The 14,753-nt window shown below is 36.7% G+C and overlaps 3 protein-coding genes across 6 annotated transcripts; 1 reads left to right on the forward strand and 2 right to left on the reverse strand.

Annotated features, from left to right (window-relative positions):
- Positions 1 to 1,792: 1,792 nt before the first annotated feature.
- LOC125194417 (heterogeneous nuclear ribonucleoprotein 1-like) lies at positions 1,793 to 6,682 on the reverse strand. Of its 3 annotated transcripts, XM_048092617.1 has the most exons (6): positions 6,372 to 6,682; positions 6,138 to 6,219; positions 5,577 to 5,844; positions 4,054 to 5,245; positions 2,593 to 2,637; positions 1,793 to 2,387 (listed from the first exon to the last, which is right to left on the reverse strand). In XM_048092617.1, the coding sequence occupies exons 3-5, from the start codon at positions 5,796 to 5,798 to the stop codon at positions 2,630 to 2,632; spliced, it is 1,422 nt and encodes a 473-aa protein (XP_047948574.1). In that variant the 5' UTR covers positions 5,799 to 5,844; positions 6,138 to 6,219; positions 6,372 to 6,682; the 3' UTR covers positions 1,793 to 2,387; positions 2,593 to 2,629. The 3 variants fall into 3 exon arrangements, with proteins under 3 accessions (XP_047948574.1, XP_047948572.1, XP_047948573.1); XM_048092615.1 differs by lacking the exon at positions 2,593 to 2,637 and having other exon boundaries at positions 6,372 to 6,680; XM_048092616.1 differs by lacking the exon at positions 2,593 to 2,637 and having other exon boundaries at positions 5,577 to 5,848; positions 6,372 to 6,680.
- A 2,212-nt stretch (positions 6,683 to 8,894) lies between these two features.
- On the reverse strand, positions 8,895 to 11,433 carry LOC125195778 (scarecrow-like protein 21). Of its 2 annotated transcripts, XM_048094008.1 has the most exons (3): positions 11,276 to 11,433; positions 9,381 to 11,171; positions 8,895 to 9,263 (listed from the first exon to the last, which is right to left on the reverse strand). In XM_048094008.1, the coding sequence occupies exon 2, from the start codon at positions 10,988 to 10,990 to the stop codon at positions 9,413 to 9,415; it is 1,578 nt and encodes a 525-aa protein (XP_047949965.1). In that variant the 5' UTR covers positions 10,991 to 11,171; positions 11,276 to 11,433; the 3' UTR covers positions 8,895 to 9,263; positions 9,381 to 9,412. The 2 variants fall into 2 exon arrangements, with proteins under 2 accessions (XP_047949965.1, XP_047949966.1); XM_048094009.1 differs by lacking the exon at positions 11,276 to 11,433 and having other exon boundaries at positions 9,381 to 11,266.
- Positions 11,434 to 12,101: 668 nt separating this feature from the next.
- Positions 12,102 to 14,753, forward strand: LOC125191805 (mitochondrial import inner membrane translocase subunit TIM22-3-like). The gene is made up of 5 exons (XM_048089225.1): positions 12,102 to 12,322; positions 13,604 to 13,668; positions 13,786 to 13,858; positions 13,922 to 13,975; positions 14,284 to 14,753. Exons 1-5 carry the CDS (start codon positions 12,166 to 12,168, stop codon positions 14,520 to 14,522), a joined length of 588 nt encoding a protein of 195 aa, XP_047945182.1. The 5' UTR covers positions 12,102 to 12,165; the 3' UTR covers positions 14,523 to 14,753.

Raw genomic sequence — 14,753 nt, forward strand, 5'->3', positions numbered from 1 at the left:
TTTTGGAAAGGTGGTGCTAATTTAATTTCTTAGACATAGGACAGAGGTGGGCCACTGAGTTTGATGGCCGTGAATCTGCATCAATGCATGAAACCGTTAATAACTGCGGTGGCCCATGTGTCATTAATTGATCCAAGACAATTGTCCTTTTAAGGAATTGTCTGTTTCGATGAATATGCTACTTTATTTGATACTCCAATAAACATATCACGCAATAATTTATTGTGCCACCTATTTATTAATTAATCACTTGCAAAGGAATACTCAATATACTATATACAATCATAAATGATAGGGAGTAGTAATTAACTAGGAATCAACTCTCCTAAAGGCGGAGCTCAAAATTATGAAGGTTTTATGTTCATTGTTTCCAATCTCATATTGCATCTATTTGTATGATGCATATATGAGGATGGCGAATGTTCTTTTGGCATTAATTTTTCACATCTACAACATAAATTATTTATTACAATCAGATTATTTTTGTCCCTTCTATATACCCCACTTGACACTAATTCAAAAATAACATTTACTATAAATTAGATAGGATGACAATTTGATACTTCAAACATTCCGCCATCCAACACAATTTGAATTAAGATGTTGATTCATTCATTGTCTTATGGATTAAACATTGAAAGATCAATCACTTCACATTAGATGGATTACAGGATTCAATTTTTTTATCGAAAGTATCATTATTCAAAATAAATAGATGTACATATTTATGATCTACTTAAATTTTTAAAACCATAATCATTCAAAATATTTCCAAAAAAATACATTGATTTTATTTGATTGAAAATGTTCAGATACACTCCCCCTCAACAGGGGCGGATCTAGCTTGGCTGAAGGTGGGGCATTTGCCCCTCCTCACTCCTTCTTCACCTTTATACATTTATTACAAGTTTTTGAATATATACATAAAATTATACCAATTGCCCCTCTTCAAATATATAAAAAATATCATATATTATAATTTTGCCCCTCTTACAATGAAATCCTAGCTCCGCCCTCAAATGACTAGAACATTAAACAAAATCAACACCAAAATTTAACTCCCTTCGTCCCAAAAAATTTATTACATTTCATTTTTGCAAAAATAATAATAGTAAAAGAGGGAGTAGTTAAAAGAGAGAATAATATAGTTAGACTCTTCTTTACATTATTATCTCTTTTACTTTCCTCTCTCCACTTTAAATATTCCATCCGTCCCAAGATAATTGAGCTGTTTTTTTTCACACTCGTTTTGCAAAAATGATATACTAATAAATGGAGAGAGTGTAATGTAAGAGTCAGAATATTGTAAAGAAAAGTCTTCTCTATGATTCTCTATCTTACTCTACTCTCACCAATTTAACTATTTATATCACTTTTGCAAAACAAATGTAAAAAAAAAAAACGACTCAACTATCTTGGAACGGGTATCACTTTTCTAAAATGAGTACTAAAAGAAATGTGACAAACTTTCTTGGACGAAGATTAGTATTTCTACCTGCACAAATTCAATTCCACTATCTATTTCATGACCTTTTTTTTTAACAAGAAAAGGAAGAGTAAAGTAAACCTCATTCTTCATTTAAAAGAAATAAATATTAATCCAAGTGCCGCCATTCCTAACTTAGTGTGAAGAACTAACTAGCACGTAGTCCATGAAACCAACTCTCGGAATAAGTAAAATAATGTATGGTAGAACATAAAAAATACAACATAAAGAGTTCTGAAAAGTACTGGGAAGTACTACACTAGTTAAACTATTTGATACACAATAAAGTGTGATACAGTAACAGAATCACACAGTAACAGAATCACCTCCATTGAAATGAAATAATCATACCATTCAATATTTTTTTATTGAAGGGAGACCTAAGAGGGTATCCCTGTTATATTTCACGCTAATAAATCAAGCAGAAAAAACTCACATACAGTCTCTCAGTCTGGGCAAGATACAAATCCCAGACGGAGAAGGACAAAAAACTCCGCCAATCTTCAGAGCCGACAAACAGGAAGAAAAATGAATACAAAAATATAACTCTCTACCTTTTCAATGGCGTAGCAGTAGAAACCATTTTGTGTTGAAGAGACACACACAACAAATAAAACTAGAGGAATGTTCCACAAGTGTATTCTGCAGTCTGATTCACATCTCAACCATCTGATCTTACGAACCTAAGTTATGCTAAAAAACGAACCTCAAACCTTCAGAAATATCCCTTCAGACAGATGCTATGAGCATACACATACTTTGCTCCAAGACCCTGTTAGCTCCGTATAGTAACATCATTTGACTCTACCAAGCAATGTGAAACCAAATAAACAGTTCACGTGTTCTCTAAGTTTCCTCTCCTACCATCATTTCAGTTTACTCAGTTCCTATGCAGATATTCCTGGAAAGAATCACAGAGACAAGTTCAGTGATCATATTCAAAGTAATAGGCATTCCATGTAAGAAATATATAAGGTGATGAGTGATGACAGTTTCAAACCACATTTCTAAAATCTTGGATAAAAACAATAGTTCAAACGACCTACATCCCCAAGTTTTAGGAACATATTGCATGAATTTTGACAAGAATAGAGTTTTGTACTAGCCTCTACTTAGAGAAACCACAGCTTATCTAAACCCCTCCTATAAGCCTGCAAATAACAGAATTATAAGATTAGAAATCTGCCCTTACAACCTCATGCAGGGGTCCGGGCTTGTTAATATTTTGTATGAATACGAAGAAAAGATAGTCAAGGTGCATGGTGGACCTTTAGACACATGAAATAACTCATTTATTAGTGTTGCTGCATCTAAAAGTATTCTTTGCCTTACATATCTAAGATAACCAAAACACAAGCATAAATTTCCATTAGCTGATACTCTTGGGAGGTTGCATTCATTAAATTGAATATGTCAACAATAATTTGTGCAGAAGCAAGTCATTATTTAGATAGATTACTAATGAAAACTTTGCGAAAAGTACAATAGCAAACAATAGAGTATACACCAAACATGATATAAGGGGGAGAGAGAGAGAGATGACAGTTTCTTACATTTAGGTAAGTGCCATTATGTAGATCTACATTATTATTTACTGATATGAAATATTACATTAGTTCAGCTCTAAACGTACAAAAGTGACATACATTACTGAGTCTTAAGTGATGGCAAAAGGGATCCTAAGTCGAGGAATCAAGGTTAAGTAGGTATAATTCACGTTTGGGAATCCATTAATTTATTCTCCCCATTAATACAGCATGAGCCAAGTTAGTTATATATCAACACTTAACAAGAATCTTCTCTAACCACTCTGAACAAGTACTTCAGACATCAGGATCAGAGGTTTTACAGATGATAAACTAAAAGTAAAAGCCTAATATCCTTCAGCTAAAGAGGCATAACAAAAAAAACTAAGATGACGTATGTAGCCAAAATGAACGTAAAAAAGCATCATATCAAAGTGCACCACGTTTATATCAATAAATGTGTCAGTTCTCTTGATTGATAACACCTATAATAGTCACTATTGTACTCAGTAATTATGCCATATAATCTAACAACTATTGCTACTGGGTAGTTCGGAAAGCATTTTAATCAGGTCATGTCAGAAGGCCTATGGTGACCTCGAGTAGAAAAATAAAAGGTAGATAATCCACTGAAGCTCATTCACAGCATTTATTCAGGTGAGACTATTTTTTTTCAAATGTACTAACTTTTAATGGTAAGAACAACCTAGTTCAGTGACTTACAGCTAAAAAGTTGGTAATGCACCATAATGCATAAACTTTTTCTGCACATAAATTAGGAAGGTGCTTTTTTTTAGCTTGAATATTTTCCCCGAACTATGTTAAGAATGAGAAATGACATTAGCTAAGCAACAACTTCTTAGCAAGAGTATTATTCTTTGGGACTATGTGACTAATATCTAGAGGATGCACGAAGGGGACATTCCTTACAACCAAGTATGTCAGCTTTCCTACGGAAAACCCTAAAACAGTAGCTATCTGATTTTGCTTCTAAAATAAATTTATTTACAACTTTGAATGCGATGATGAAACATGTAATACCTCTATTGGATTGTCTATTTGGAATGTCATAGGCCACTCCATAATCCTCAGAATCTTTGTCAGCCACATCTTCAGAATTTCCAAGAGCATAACCAAATGACCCAGAATGATCAAGCTCAGAAGATGTAGTTTGCCAAGTAGGATCACCATAAACAGAGCTACCACGGTAAAAGTCTCCATAGGATCCCTCATAGCCACCACCCGAGACAGAAAATGAAGAAGTGGCTACACCAGTTCCTGTGTTCCTTCCAAACCCTCCTGCTCCAAGAGCATAGCTATTTTCTCCGCCTCTATAACCAACATTACCCCCGCTGAACCCAGAAGAACTTCCCCCAAGTGAGGCAGCATTAGGAGAAGTACCCCAATTTGTTCCATTGTTTCTAAAGACTCCAAAACCACCACCACTTCCAGAACCAAAGTATGAACCAGAGTTGGCATTATTTGCTGAAGCATTAAGGCCACCATTTCCCCAAACATTTCTGGGTGATGAGTTGAGGAAAGAGTCACCACGGCTGCTATTTGCATTGTAGCCAATAGGAGTACTATACCTGCTCTGGCTACTTCCAAAGTATGGGTTCAGGACACGGCCAAAGCCTACATTGCCGCCAAAGTTAGAGCCCCCACCAAACCCAGCATTCAAACCTTGTTCCATGTTCACTCCCACACCATAAGATGGAGAACCGAAATGAGAAAATCCAGCACGGCCACTAGCCAGAGGACTGTATCTTCCATCCATCCGGACACTATAGCCTCCAAGTGAGCCATATCCTTGTGGGTAGCTATTGAGGAAGTTATTCCCTCTACTAAAACCGTAGTTGTAACCAACTAGTGGGCTCCTGTTTGGGCCAGGAGACAATTCTTTAGGAACTGCTCGCTTGACCTCAACCATCTTTCCATTGAGTTCATGAAAGGTTTTGTGCAACACCCTATCCACTGCATCCTCAGAATCATATGTTATGAAACCAAAACCTCTTGGCCTCTGAGTGTTGTGGTCATACATGACCACAACATCTGTTATGGTCCCAAACTGATCGAAGTAGGTTTTAAAGTCACTCTCAGTGACAGTAGATGCTAATCCTCCTACAAAAATCTTTTTAGTGCGTCCAGGCCCTGGTGACCCCTGAATGCTGCTGCTGCTACTTCTATTTATCAAGTGCTGGTCATCCCTTGGAACTGCTTTCTTTGCTTCCACCTGAGTTACAATTACAGAAGGCAATGAATAGACCAAGCAAGAAGACAATGTAGCCCAAGTAAAGTAGTGGATTTCCTAGTTAATACGCGGTGTTAAATTTAAAAGTAGATTTTGTGGAAGAAGGACCCAAGGAAGTCCCGAGGGCATGGAATTTTCTGGTCATCCACTTCTAGCAACTGAAAAGCTTAACAAATAACAATACAGTTATAATCAGCTGTTTTGACTCAGTTTGCATCACCACAGTTCCTTGGACATAAGAAATAATTGACAGTGTGAAATGGAATGTTTTGAATGCATTTTGAACTCTAGAGTATTTATTCATTGAACTTACAGTTCGACCATCAATCATGTGTTTCTCCGCAACCACCCTTTCAGCAACTGCAGGGTCGGCAAAGACTACAAAGCCAAATCCACGAGCACGTCCTGTGGTTCGATCCTTCATGATCACAGCCTCCACAACATTTCCATATGCTCCAAAATACTCTTTAAGACGATCCTCATTAGTGTCCCAAGAAATCCCACCAATAAATAGTTTGCCTTGGTCAGTTTCCATCCTTGCTGCAGATTAACTCACGCTGCTCCTTCACAACCTAGCAAAACTGACTTTCCACAGCATATCAATTTCAAAATCATAAACCAATAAAAACATCGAGCAAATCTACTAGTATATGCGATCACAAGTTAGTATGAGTAGAATTCCAAACGAATTCTCCGATCCTACCAAATGCGCGAATCAACTAAAAAATGAGACCGCTAAAGACAAACTGAACCGAACAGATTACAGATTAGAGCCGCATAATCAAGCAAGCAAACACACAAAAATCGAAACTTAAATCTTGTAGATCCCAGTGCAAACAAAAACCCAGCAATGAAGACACGAAATCATCAATACCTTATTCGAGCAGGAAGCAGTAGCAGTGAGTGATCAAATGCTAAGTGCGAAATGCTGGATTCGATCCAAAATCATCGGATCCCTGATTCATATATTCAGATTCATCACGAAAAGCCTCGAAAATCCATAATTCATGTAGATCGGAGCAGTCCGGCAATCAGAAAAGTAAAAAAGAAGCAAAAACACATAAAAAGATTCAGCAATGTTTATTTATATTTGTCGATAGAGACTCACCAAGTTGAAGGAGGGAAATAGATGGGAAAATTGATGATAACAAGATCTATTGAGAGGAATATACACAAATGAAAACAGATGGTATGTTCATCCTCTCCTCTCCAAAGGTTCCTTCTCTTGCTTTATTTCCTTGGTTATTCCACTCCTTTTTAAACAAATTCAAAAGAAATGGAATTCCATTTAACTTACATGGAAGGGGAGATATTCCTTTTATTTATTTATAAAATAATTTTTAGGTAAAGATGAATGAGGATTGTTTAGGCCATCTCTGGTTGAAGAATATCTCAAGGTAGATGACAGCAGACCAGCTCTACCATATCTTTTTTATTTTAAATCTCAATACATACCTCTATTTGCCGTATTTTTTTTTTAAATATCTTAATACATTCCTCAATTAAATTAACACTTTCATTTTTTTTTTTCTCTCATCTCTTATATTCAAACAACATATGAAAATCACTCTTGAAATATAAAATGTTACACAGAGAGCTTCTATTCTTTTCAACCGAACATGGAAGATTAATCGTAGTTGATATAATCAATTTTATATTTTTAAAAATTATGTGAAATGTTCCATTTTAAAGATTCTGCAGTATATGAAAAAATTGGCTGATATTTTTTATATACATAGAATCAATAATAATTTTGTATTTATTCTAATGATGACTAACATTTGAAAAAACATAGACAGCAATGCTAATCTGTAAGACTTTTATGAAATTCAAACTTAAGCATGATCTTAAAAATATCCAATTCACCACTAGACTATTTCTCTTCAAATTATTTTTAAAAAAATTGGAAATTGCAAATGGTGATCCTTTACCATGGTAAATCATCACCTTCTTTATTCAAATTAGTAGTACTAGGAGTTTTTTTTTTTTAATTTGGAAAATGCAAATGTTTATCTTTTGCTATTGCAAAGCATCACCTAATTTTTGCTTACACGCTATTGGATACACGGAGAGGTGAAGTAATTAGGAATTTCCAATACCCTCAAATTCATACAACCTTTTAAAATTGATAAATAATCTGTTGAAGTATTTTGTCTAAAGGTTTATGTTAGTACGTATCTATGGTTCTTTTTTCTCTCACTATTGTTTTCCGCAATTAGTTGCATAACACTAGGTTTTTTCTTCTCTTCTTACAAGCACACTACGTAAAAAAAAATTATCATTATCATTATATAAAAAAGAAGAGTTTTAAGAAAACAATACTAGTATGATTGAAATAAAAAATTATACTAGTACTATAAGTTATGGAAACCAAAATATAAAGAAAGTCGAATAGAAATTAAAAGAATAATATAAATTATATATAAAATTAAATAAAAGATATCAAATTGGTAAGTGTCAACGTATCCCTTTACGTTTTTGCTGCTTCTGTTGACTTGATCAGCTTACTTATGCACTCACATGTAAGCAAGTACCCCGTGCTCATAGTTTTGCAATATAATGCTGAAGTGTTGAGTATTGACGCCCACATCTAAGAGCACAGCGATGCAAATGCCCATAGATAATCTAATGTGTATATCTCATTGTAGCGTTACACCAGCACTATATAATCATAGTAGTAATAAGTTCCTTTACTTGTAACTAAATCTCATTTTTTTTCACTATTACATGTCTCACTTTGATCTATTGAGTGACTCACAAAAATGGTCTATCGGCAAATTGCGAGCTCACTTTTGTGATCCACCATAAAATTTTAGCAAGAATAAGCCATGGAGATGGGGATAATCACGTTTCAAGGTTCTTTTGCATCATTTTCAAACTTATTTTTCTTTCTTTTTCACTTTTTTATTTGTGACAATATTCACTCTTCTATGACACCAATTTCTATCTGTCCTCTACAACTAGTTGCATCATTTCTATCTGTCCTCTATTGCACATACATACATATTCAACCTATTTCTTTCTCTATGGTGTAGTGATTTTTGTGGGTGCGTTTGCTCTTGGCAAACATGAATTAAAGTACCTACTACCAATTACAGTGAGCAGCACCTCCACAGACCACCCCCAAATTTCACATATCCTTGATTTACATTCACAAAAATGTTACCGCAATTCAATGATTGGAGGATCATGACTTTAACATATTTTTTCCATCAATTTTGTCCGAAAATTTAGCTTATTACTGCAAATCAATAACACCAAATTTATCAAATAAAAATCACAACTTTTTCAAAATTACTATACCCCTAATTTTAAGTTCAATCCTCAAAAACCTATATAATTAAGTGTAGAAAGTAGAAACACCAAACACCAAACACTAAACATAAAACACGCAGGTAGATACGATTACCTCCGAGATAGACTATAAAACACGCAGGTAGATACGATTACTTCCAAGATTTTGAGATGTCGGAATCAAAGAAACTGAACATCCAACTATGCAGATTTTTCCCTTCTTTTTTCCCTAATAAAACTTTACAAAAATGGCATAGAACTTAGAAGATAGACTTTCTTTAAGAAATCATGAAAAACGATAAACACAGAATTTCTTCAACATCAAGGAAAATCTAAATTCAGCTGAAAAATTGACACGGGCTTTGTGAAATATATGAAGAAAAATAAGCACCTCACTCAGTCTTGTTAATACAGGGAGCTAGCTTAATCCATGATGCTTGCTCTATTAATTCCATTTTTTGTAGACTAAACCCTATTTTATTCACTACTTTTACTGCACTATTCTCATATCACAACAACATTTCAACATGGATTCTATTCTCAAAAGCCTAAACTAACACAACTATGGGTAGTAAAATTTTCTTTATTGGCATTCACTGAGACATCAAACTGCAATCACCTCCAACTCGAGGAGCATCCGGGTTGAAGACGACGTCAATCCCATTTCTGTACGGCTATTGTGCTCTCCATAGCTTCACAGCAACCACTGGGAGAATCAATATCAACATATCATTAAAAATATGGAATGCTCTAGACATATGAAAAATCATTTTTGTCTATTGAAATCAAATTTAAGAAGAAAAAATGAGGATATAGATATTACCATAGGTATCAAAATCTTGGCATAATCAAAGATTATATCCAAGCGCTAGAGGCAACTAAATCTCGATTCATCCAGCCTAGGTAGAGACATCCATCTCCCTCTTCAAGAGTATACTTTCTACTGTAGTTCTCCAACAGATTCTTGATTGTAGCGTTTACAAATGAGCTCAATGGAAACGGGTTGAATCCGGCCATTGAAAGCCGCAGCCTCCACTTTCCAAGAGGCTCGTGACGCTCCACTCTTTCCAGCCCTTCACAAGCTACGATGTTCACAATATCCCGAGCTAGGCAATGTTGCTCAACATTGATCCGCTCCTTATGGTCCCTGGATAAGGCCTCATCTATCGACTCGAATATGGCCAGATAGTAGTCAAGTGTTGCAGTGAAACGGAGAAGGAAAGGAGCTGTGTTGGTGTTCGATTCATGCTCAACGAGAGTAACAACCTTGGGGGACAAATTCTTTACCATCCGCAATATCCTATCACGATGATTTTGGACCCCAACACTCTCATCCGGTATGTGGTGCAGCACCATCGCAAAATTCACAGCCAGCGCCTCCCCTGGACGAACCCCAAGGCGCTCACTCTCGATGTCACATGCAGAAATTGCCAAACCACAAAACTCAAATGGCACTCCACATGATTGTGCAAGTCCTGATAGCCTCTCCCCCACAATCTGAAGACCGCCCCCTCTTGCACTAGCTGAAAATGAATCATCTATTCCGGTGATGCGGACTTGTGGGGGGCCCCCTGGTCGCGTGGCAAGAGCTTGAATAAGAGTGAACCATTGTGTACCCTGAGTTATCTGAAAATCAACGATATGTATCCGGTTTTCATTCTTCATGGCTTCTGCAATGGCCCCATTTGCTGAAAGATAACCAAACTTGAAATACGGGCAGGCTTCATAAAGTAAGTGCATATACGACAGAAGCTCAGGGCTCGAAGGCTCCTTGCACCGTAAGGCTTTGTAAATGGAGCTCCCCGAGTTGGCCAATCTGGCAACCAAGCCCTCTAACATGTAAGCTCCCAGCCTCTGCAATGGCTCCCCGCTAACCGAAACCATCAACTGCAATTCATACATCAAGAAGTCCCTAGTCACCAGATCATTATCTCCCACAGCTTTTGCACAAGCAACAAGCATCTCCTTCAAGTCCCTCCTACCCACAATCTCCATGGCCGCATCTGATAACACGAACTCAGATGAAAGTTGATTATTATGTGCATCAATGAGAGAATCAGGTGCGAGGCTAGGCTGCAAAGCAGCTTCTGCTTCTCCTAACTTGTCGTTTTTCAGCTCGTCTAAGCAGTCGAGTCCATAAGGGCTGCTCAATGCCAAAGGGCAGTTGTTGAAAACATCATTATTTGTTGTATCGGATAGACAATCGGGCTGAGTACCACAGCTTTCATTAGATGAAGAAGCACAGGGTGGGTGGCTGCCACTGGCTGAAGATGGTTCAAAGGCCCAATTTTGCTCATATGTTTGAACAGAGAATTGTGAGAGAGGATTGCACACATCAAGATTATTGGAGTTACCAAACTCATAAGATGGATCTAACAAATATGAATCCAGCTCCTCTAGGGCACCAAACTCCTCATAATTCTGAGATGCCATTTTGATTTTTGAAAAAACACAGAACAAATTGATGATTCAATCTTAGATTACACTATTCAGCTATTTCCTTCTCAAACTCTTTCCATCCTGAACTGTAAAAAACTGAAGCTTTTTTTCTCAATCTTCAACAATTTCGCCCAATTCTATTCTAGCATAACAAAGAAGCAGGGGGCACCATGTACTGCTCCAAAAAAACATCAATAAAAGACAAAAATTAAGCTAAGAAGCTCAGAGACAATCCAGCAAACCTAAAAAACATTGATTCGTGTAGATGGTTGGGCGTACCTTATTTTCACTGGGAAACTGTGTGTTTTTGTTTTGTTGTTGCCTGAATTAGCGGTTGAATTTGATTAGTGTGTGAAAAGTGGTGGGAGATGTAGGTAGCTGTGATTCTTGAAATGTGGAGTTGTCATCGCCATCCTCATCAATATTCCCACTGTGTGTTACTGTTAAATGCAGCTTCATTGTCGTACCAACGCGTGATATTTTGAATGGTGGGACCAACCGTTGTCACACCTATACCATTCAATTATACCGTTTTTCGGTGTTTATCATATCAAATGCTAAACATGGTTTTTTCATATATAAAAACAAAATAATTTATATAACAAGGAAAAGTAAACATATCAAAAATATAATGTCAAACCCACACGGATACCACTTTTTGATTTTTATTACAATAAATCAAACTCACAAGGAGACCGCTTACTTTCTTTTATCACCATAAAATGAACCTCAATAGCATAGCGACTTGTTAGGGCTTTTTCTTTCTTTTTTCATTGAAGAAAATTATAATTCGAATTTTATTAGAGAAGAGAACAATCTCTATGTCACCTAGATATTAATTATAATTTATAAGTAATTGTTAAAGAAAAAATGCGGAGAATTGTAAATCGGAAAACCAAGAACATGAAATCCACTTGGTTCGAGATTTGGCACGATGTACTACTACTAGTCTACTACATAAAAAAGAATATAGAAACAGTACTAGTAATAAATAAATCTATGAATAGTCCACATATCAGTTTTGTAGGTAAATTGAAAATGTTTTTAATGGGGTACATGTAGTTACTAGAGTAAAAATAAATTACACGAGGTTGGAAATATGAAGCCTACAAACCTGAAAAAATTGGATTAGCCAAATAGGTAGGGTTTTAGTGATTTTCTGGTGAGAGATGTCGACGCCCACCGACCCTATCAATTCCGATGCCGACCCCAATTCTACCCTCACTCCCGATTCTATTCCCCAACCCAGTCCTCCCGTTGTTTGCCTCCTCAGATTCGCCGGCGACTCCGCCGGCGGTGCTTTCATGGGCTCCATTTTTGGCTATGGTGCTCCCTCTTATCTGCTGTTTTCTGCGTTTTTTTCCCCTTTACTTTCTCTTCATTGCCGACCTGTATGTTTGTTTTGTTTTAGAGTTGTTGTTTCGTTCATTGTTTCACCAATTAATTCGATATTTGTTGTCGCTATTGGCTATGGATTCATGGCTGCTCATAATTCCTTCCGCGATATACATGCTGTTTTTGTTCTGTTAGGTACATGCGTTATAATTTTGTGGATTTATAATTTAAGACAATTTTGTGAAAGCAGTGTGGTGCTTAGCACCCTTATGCAGTGCTACGGCTTCGTGTTGGGTTCATTTTGGAATCTTATGGATTTGGTTGTTACCACTATAGCAGTTGGAATTCTCAGTTTGGCAAACAGCTTTGTTAGTATATCACCCTTTTAATTTTGTTTTAATCTAGTTTCTTAGATGATTTATACTAACATATAGTGATTTAGAATCGTAGATAAGAATCAACTAAGTCTTTGTTAATGTGTACGGAATGATTAGGGAGACTGTGTCTGTGACTTTTGAAAACAAACATCTCCACTCCACCGACTTGGGAATTATCTAGATGGCTTGAATTGCAATGCATTAATCAAAGAGGTTACCATATTTTGCATCTTGTTGATATTTAATCAAGCAACAAACTATTCCGGAATGCTCCAGCAAGTTTAACACAGTGAAATTGGCCGCCATTGGTTTCCTATGAATAGCAGGTTAGCATAAAAAGTGTACCTGAGGCGTGGGACTCCACTTAATCAGTGTTCCAGCTCTTCTCCTCTTCTCAAGATACTTAATTTTTCGTTCTTCAGTTCTACCCTTCTCAATTGATTCTTCCTTACTTTACGATTCAAAGTCTTCGTGAAAATTGAATATTGTAGGAAAAGAAGAACACACATCTGTTAGTGCACCCCATTTCACAGGGTACACCCCTTGTACCGCACTCCGGAATTTTAGCGCTAGTGTTGTCTGTGAGTGAAGAAAGAGAGGTGGCTGTGAGTGAGAAGTGCAAAAGCATCCTAGTCTAGCTAGTGTGTTAGGAGCGTGATGTTGGTATGTGAGAAAGAAAGAAATGTGCATAGTATTATGGTATAAGATGTTTTATTCTTGATTCTTTGGTGTTTTGTATACCTAATCAAATTTAAAAGGATCATGTCTTGTTTCTATGGTGCTCTGTGGAAACAACTTTAAGTGTTCGTTTGGTGTCTCCGAGAATTTATATTGTTTTGATTTGTAGCTTTGGAAGAGATGAATAAAAAGTTTCATGGAATTATTTGGTTCTCAGGTTCAGGGTTGATTAAGAAGAAGGGTTTAAAAGGATCTCTTGCAGATGCTGGGTCTTCTGCCAAGGTATGGAATAAATAAGTCGAAGACCCTGTCATTTGGTCTCTCTTGTTAGTCGTATGTGTTATACTTTTGATATATTCCATTTTTCTGAAATATTTTATTAACACCTCATCCTTTCAGACATTTGCAATTTTATCTGGAGTACACAGTTTAGTTGTCTGCTTTTTGAAGAGGTTGCGTGGAAAAGATGACAGTAAGCTCCTAAATTGGTATTGTGTGACACTTTGACTTCGCTATCTCACTTTTTCTTCCACAGTTATAAATGCAGGAGTAGCTGGATGCTGCACTGGTCTTGCTCTAAGCTATCCGGGTAATTTTTATCACTTCTTTTTACATCTTCCTTATCTATGGTGGAGTTTTAAGTTGTGCACACCTCTCCTGTATGGTACACAAACTTTTTTATGCAATGGCTGAATTTCCTGCAAAGACCATTCCTAATGCATTAGAAACTCGAATATGTTTTCCTATGAAATCTGCATTTGAGAACTCACATCTATACTCCCCTTAATTGGTCAACTGTATATAGATTGCTTTGCAAGTTGTTACATTGATTGTTAGAACCGATCAGCATATTTTTTTACTATTGATCATTGATTGATATTTCTGTTGGATCTTCAGGTGCACCACAGGCTCTTCTTCAAAACTGTCTCACTTTTGGGGCCTTCTCCTTCGTAATTGAAGGTCTTAACCAAAGACAATCAGCAATGGCCATGCCGTTGTCAACTAGCGCAAGGAAGCAACAAGACTATGGGACACTTCCTCCTCTGGCTATTCCCCTGGCCAAGGAACTCAAGGAGTCCTTTCAATCATTTTGCCAGTCTATAGGAAAAGAAGTCGCTGCCCCGCGCCCATGGTAACGCCTTGTAGGGAGTTTTCAAGCAGAAATGTCAATTGCATTCCCATAATGACCGAGGCTTCAAACTTCACCTTGTCATCTCTAAAGAGCTCAACTAAATGAAGGTTTCGGTTGGTGGTAGATAAAAGCTTTGTTTACTTGCGTAGTAAGACTGCATCACCTACGTTTAAATGCTTGAATATGTACAACAATTTATTTTTACTAGCTAATGAAAAATGTCGCCTCGTCTCTA

This window comes from Salvia hispanica, chromosome 6, assembly GCF_023119035.1.
Source record: "Salvia hispanica cultivar TCC Black 2014 chromosome 6, UniMelb_Shisp_WGS_1.0, whole genome shotgun sequence".
Lineage (NCBI taxonomy): Eukaryota > Viridiplantae > Streptophyta > Magnoliopsida > Lamiales > Lamiaceae > Salvia > Salvia hispanica.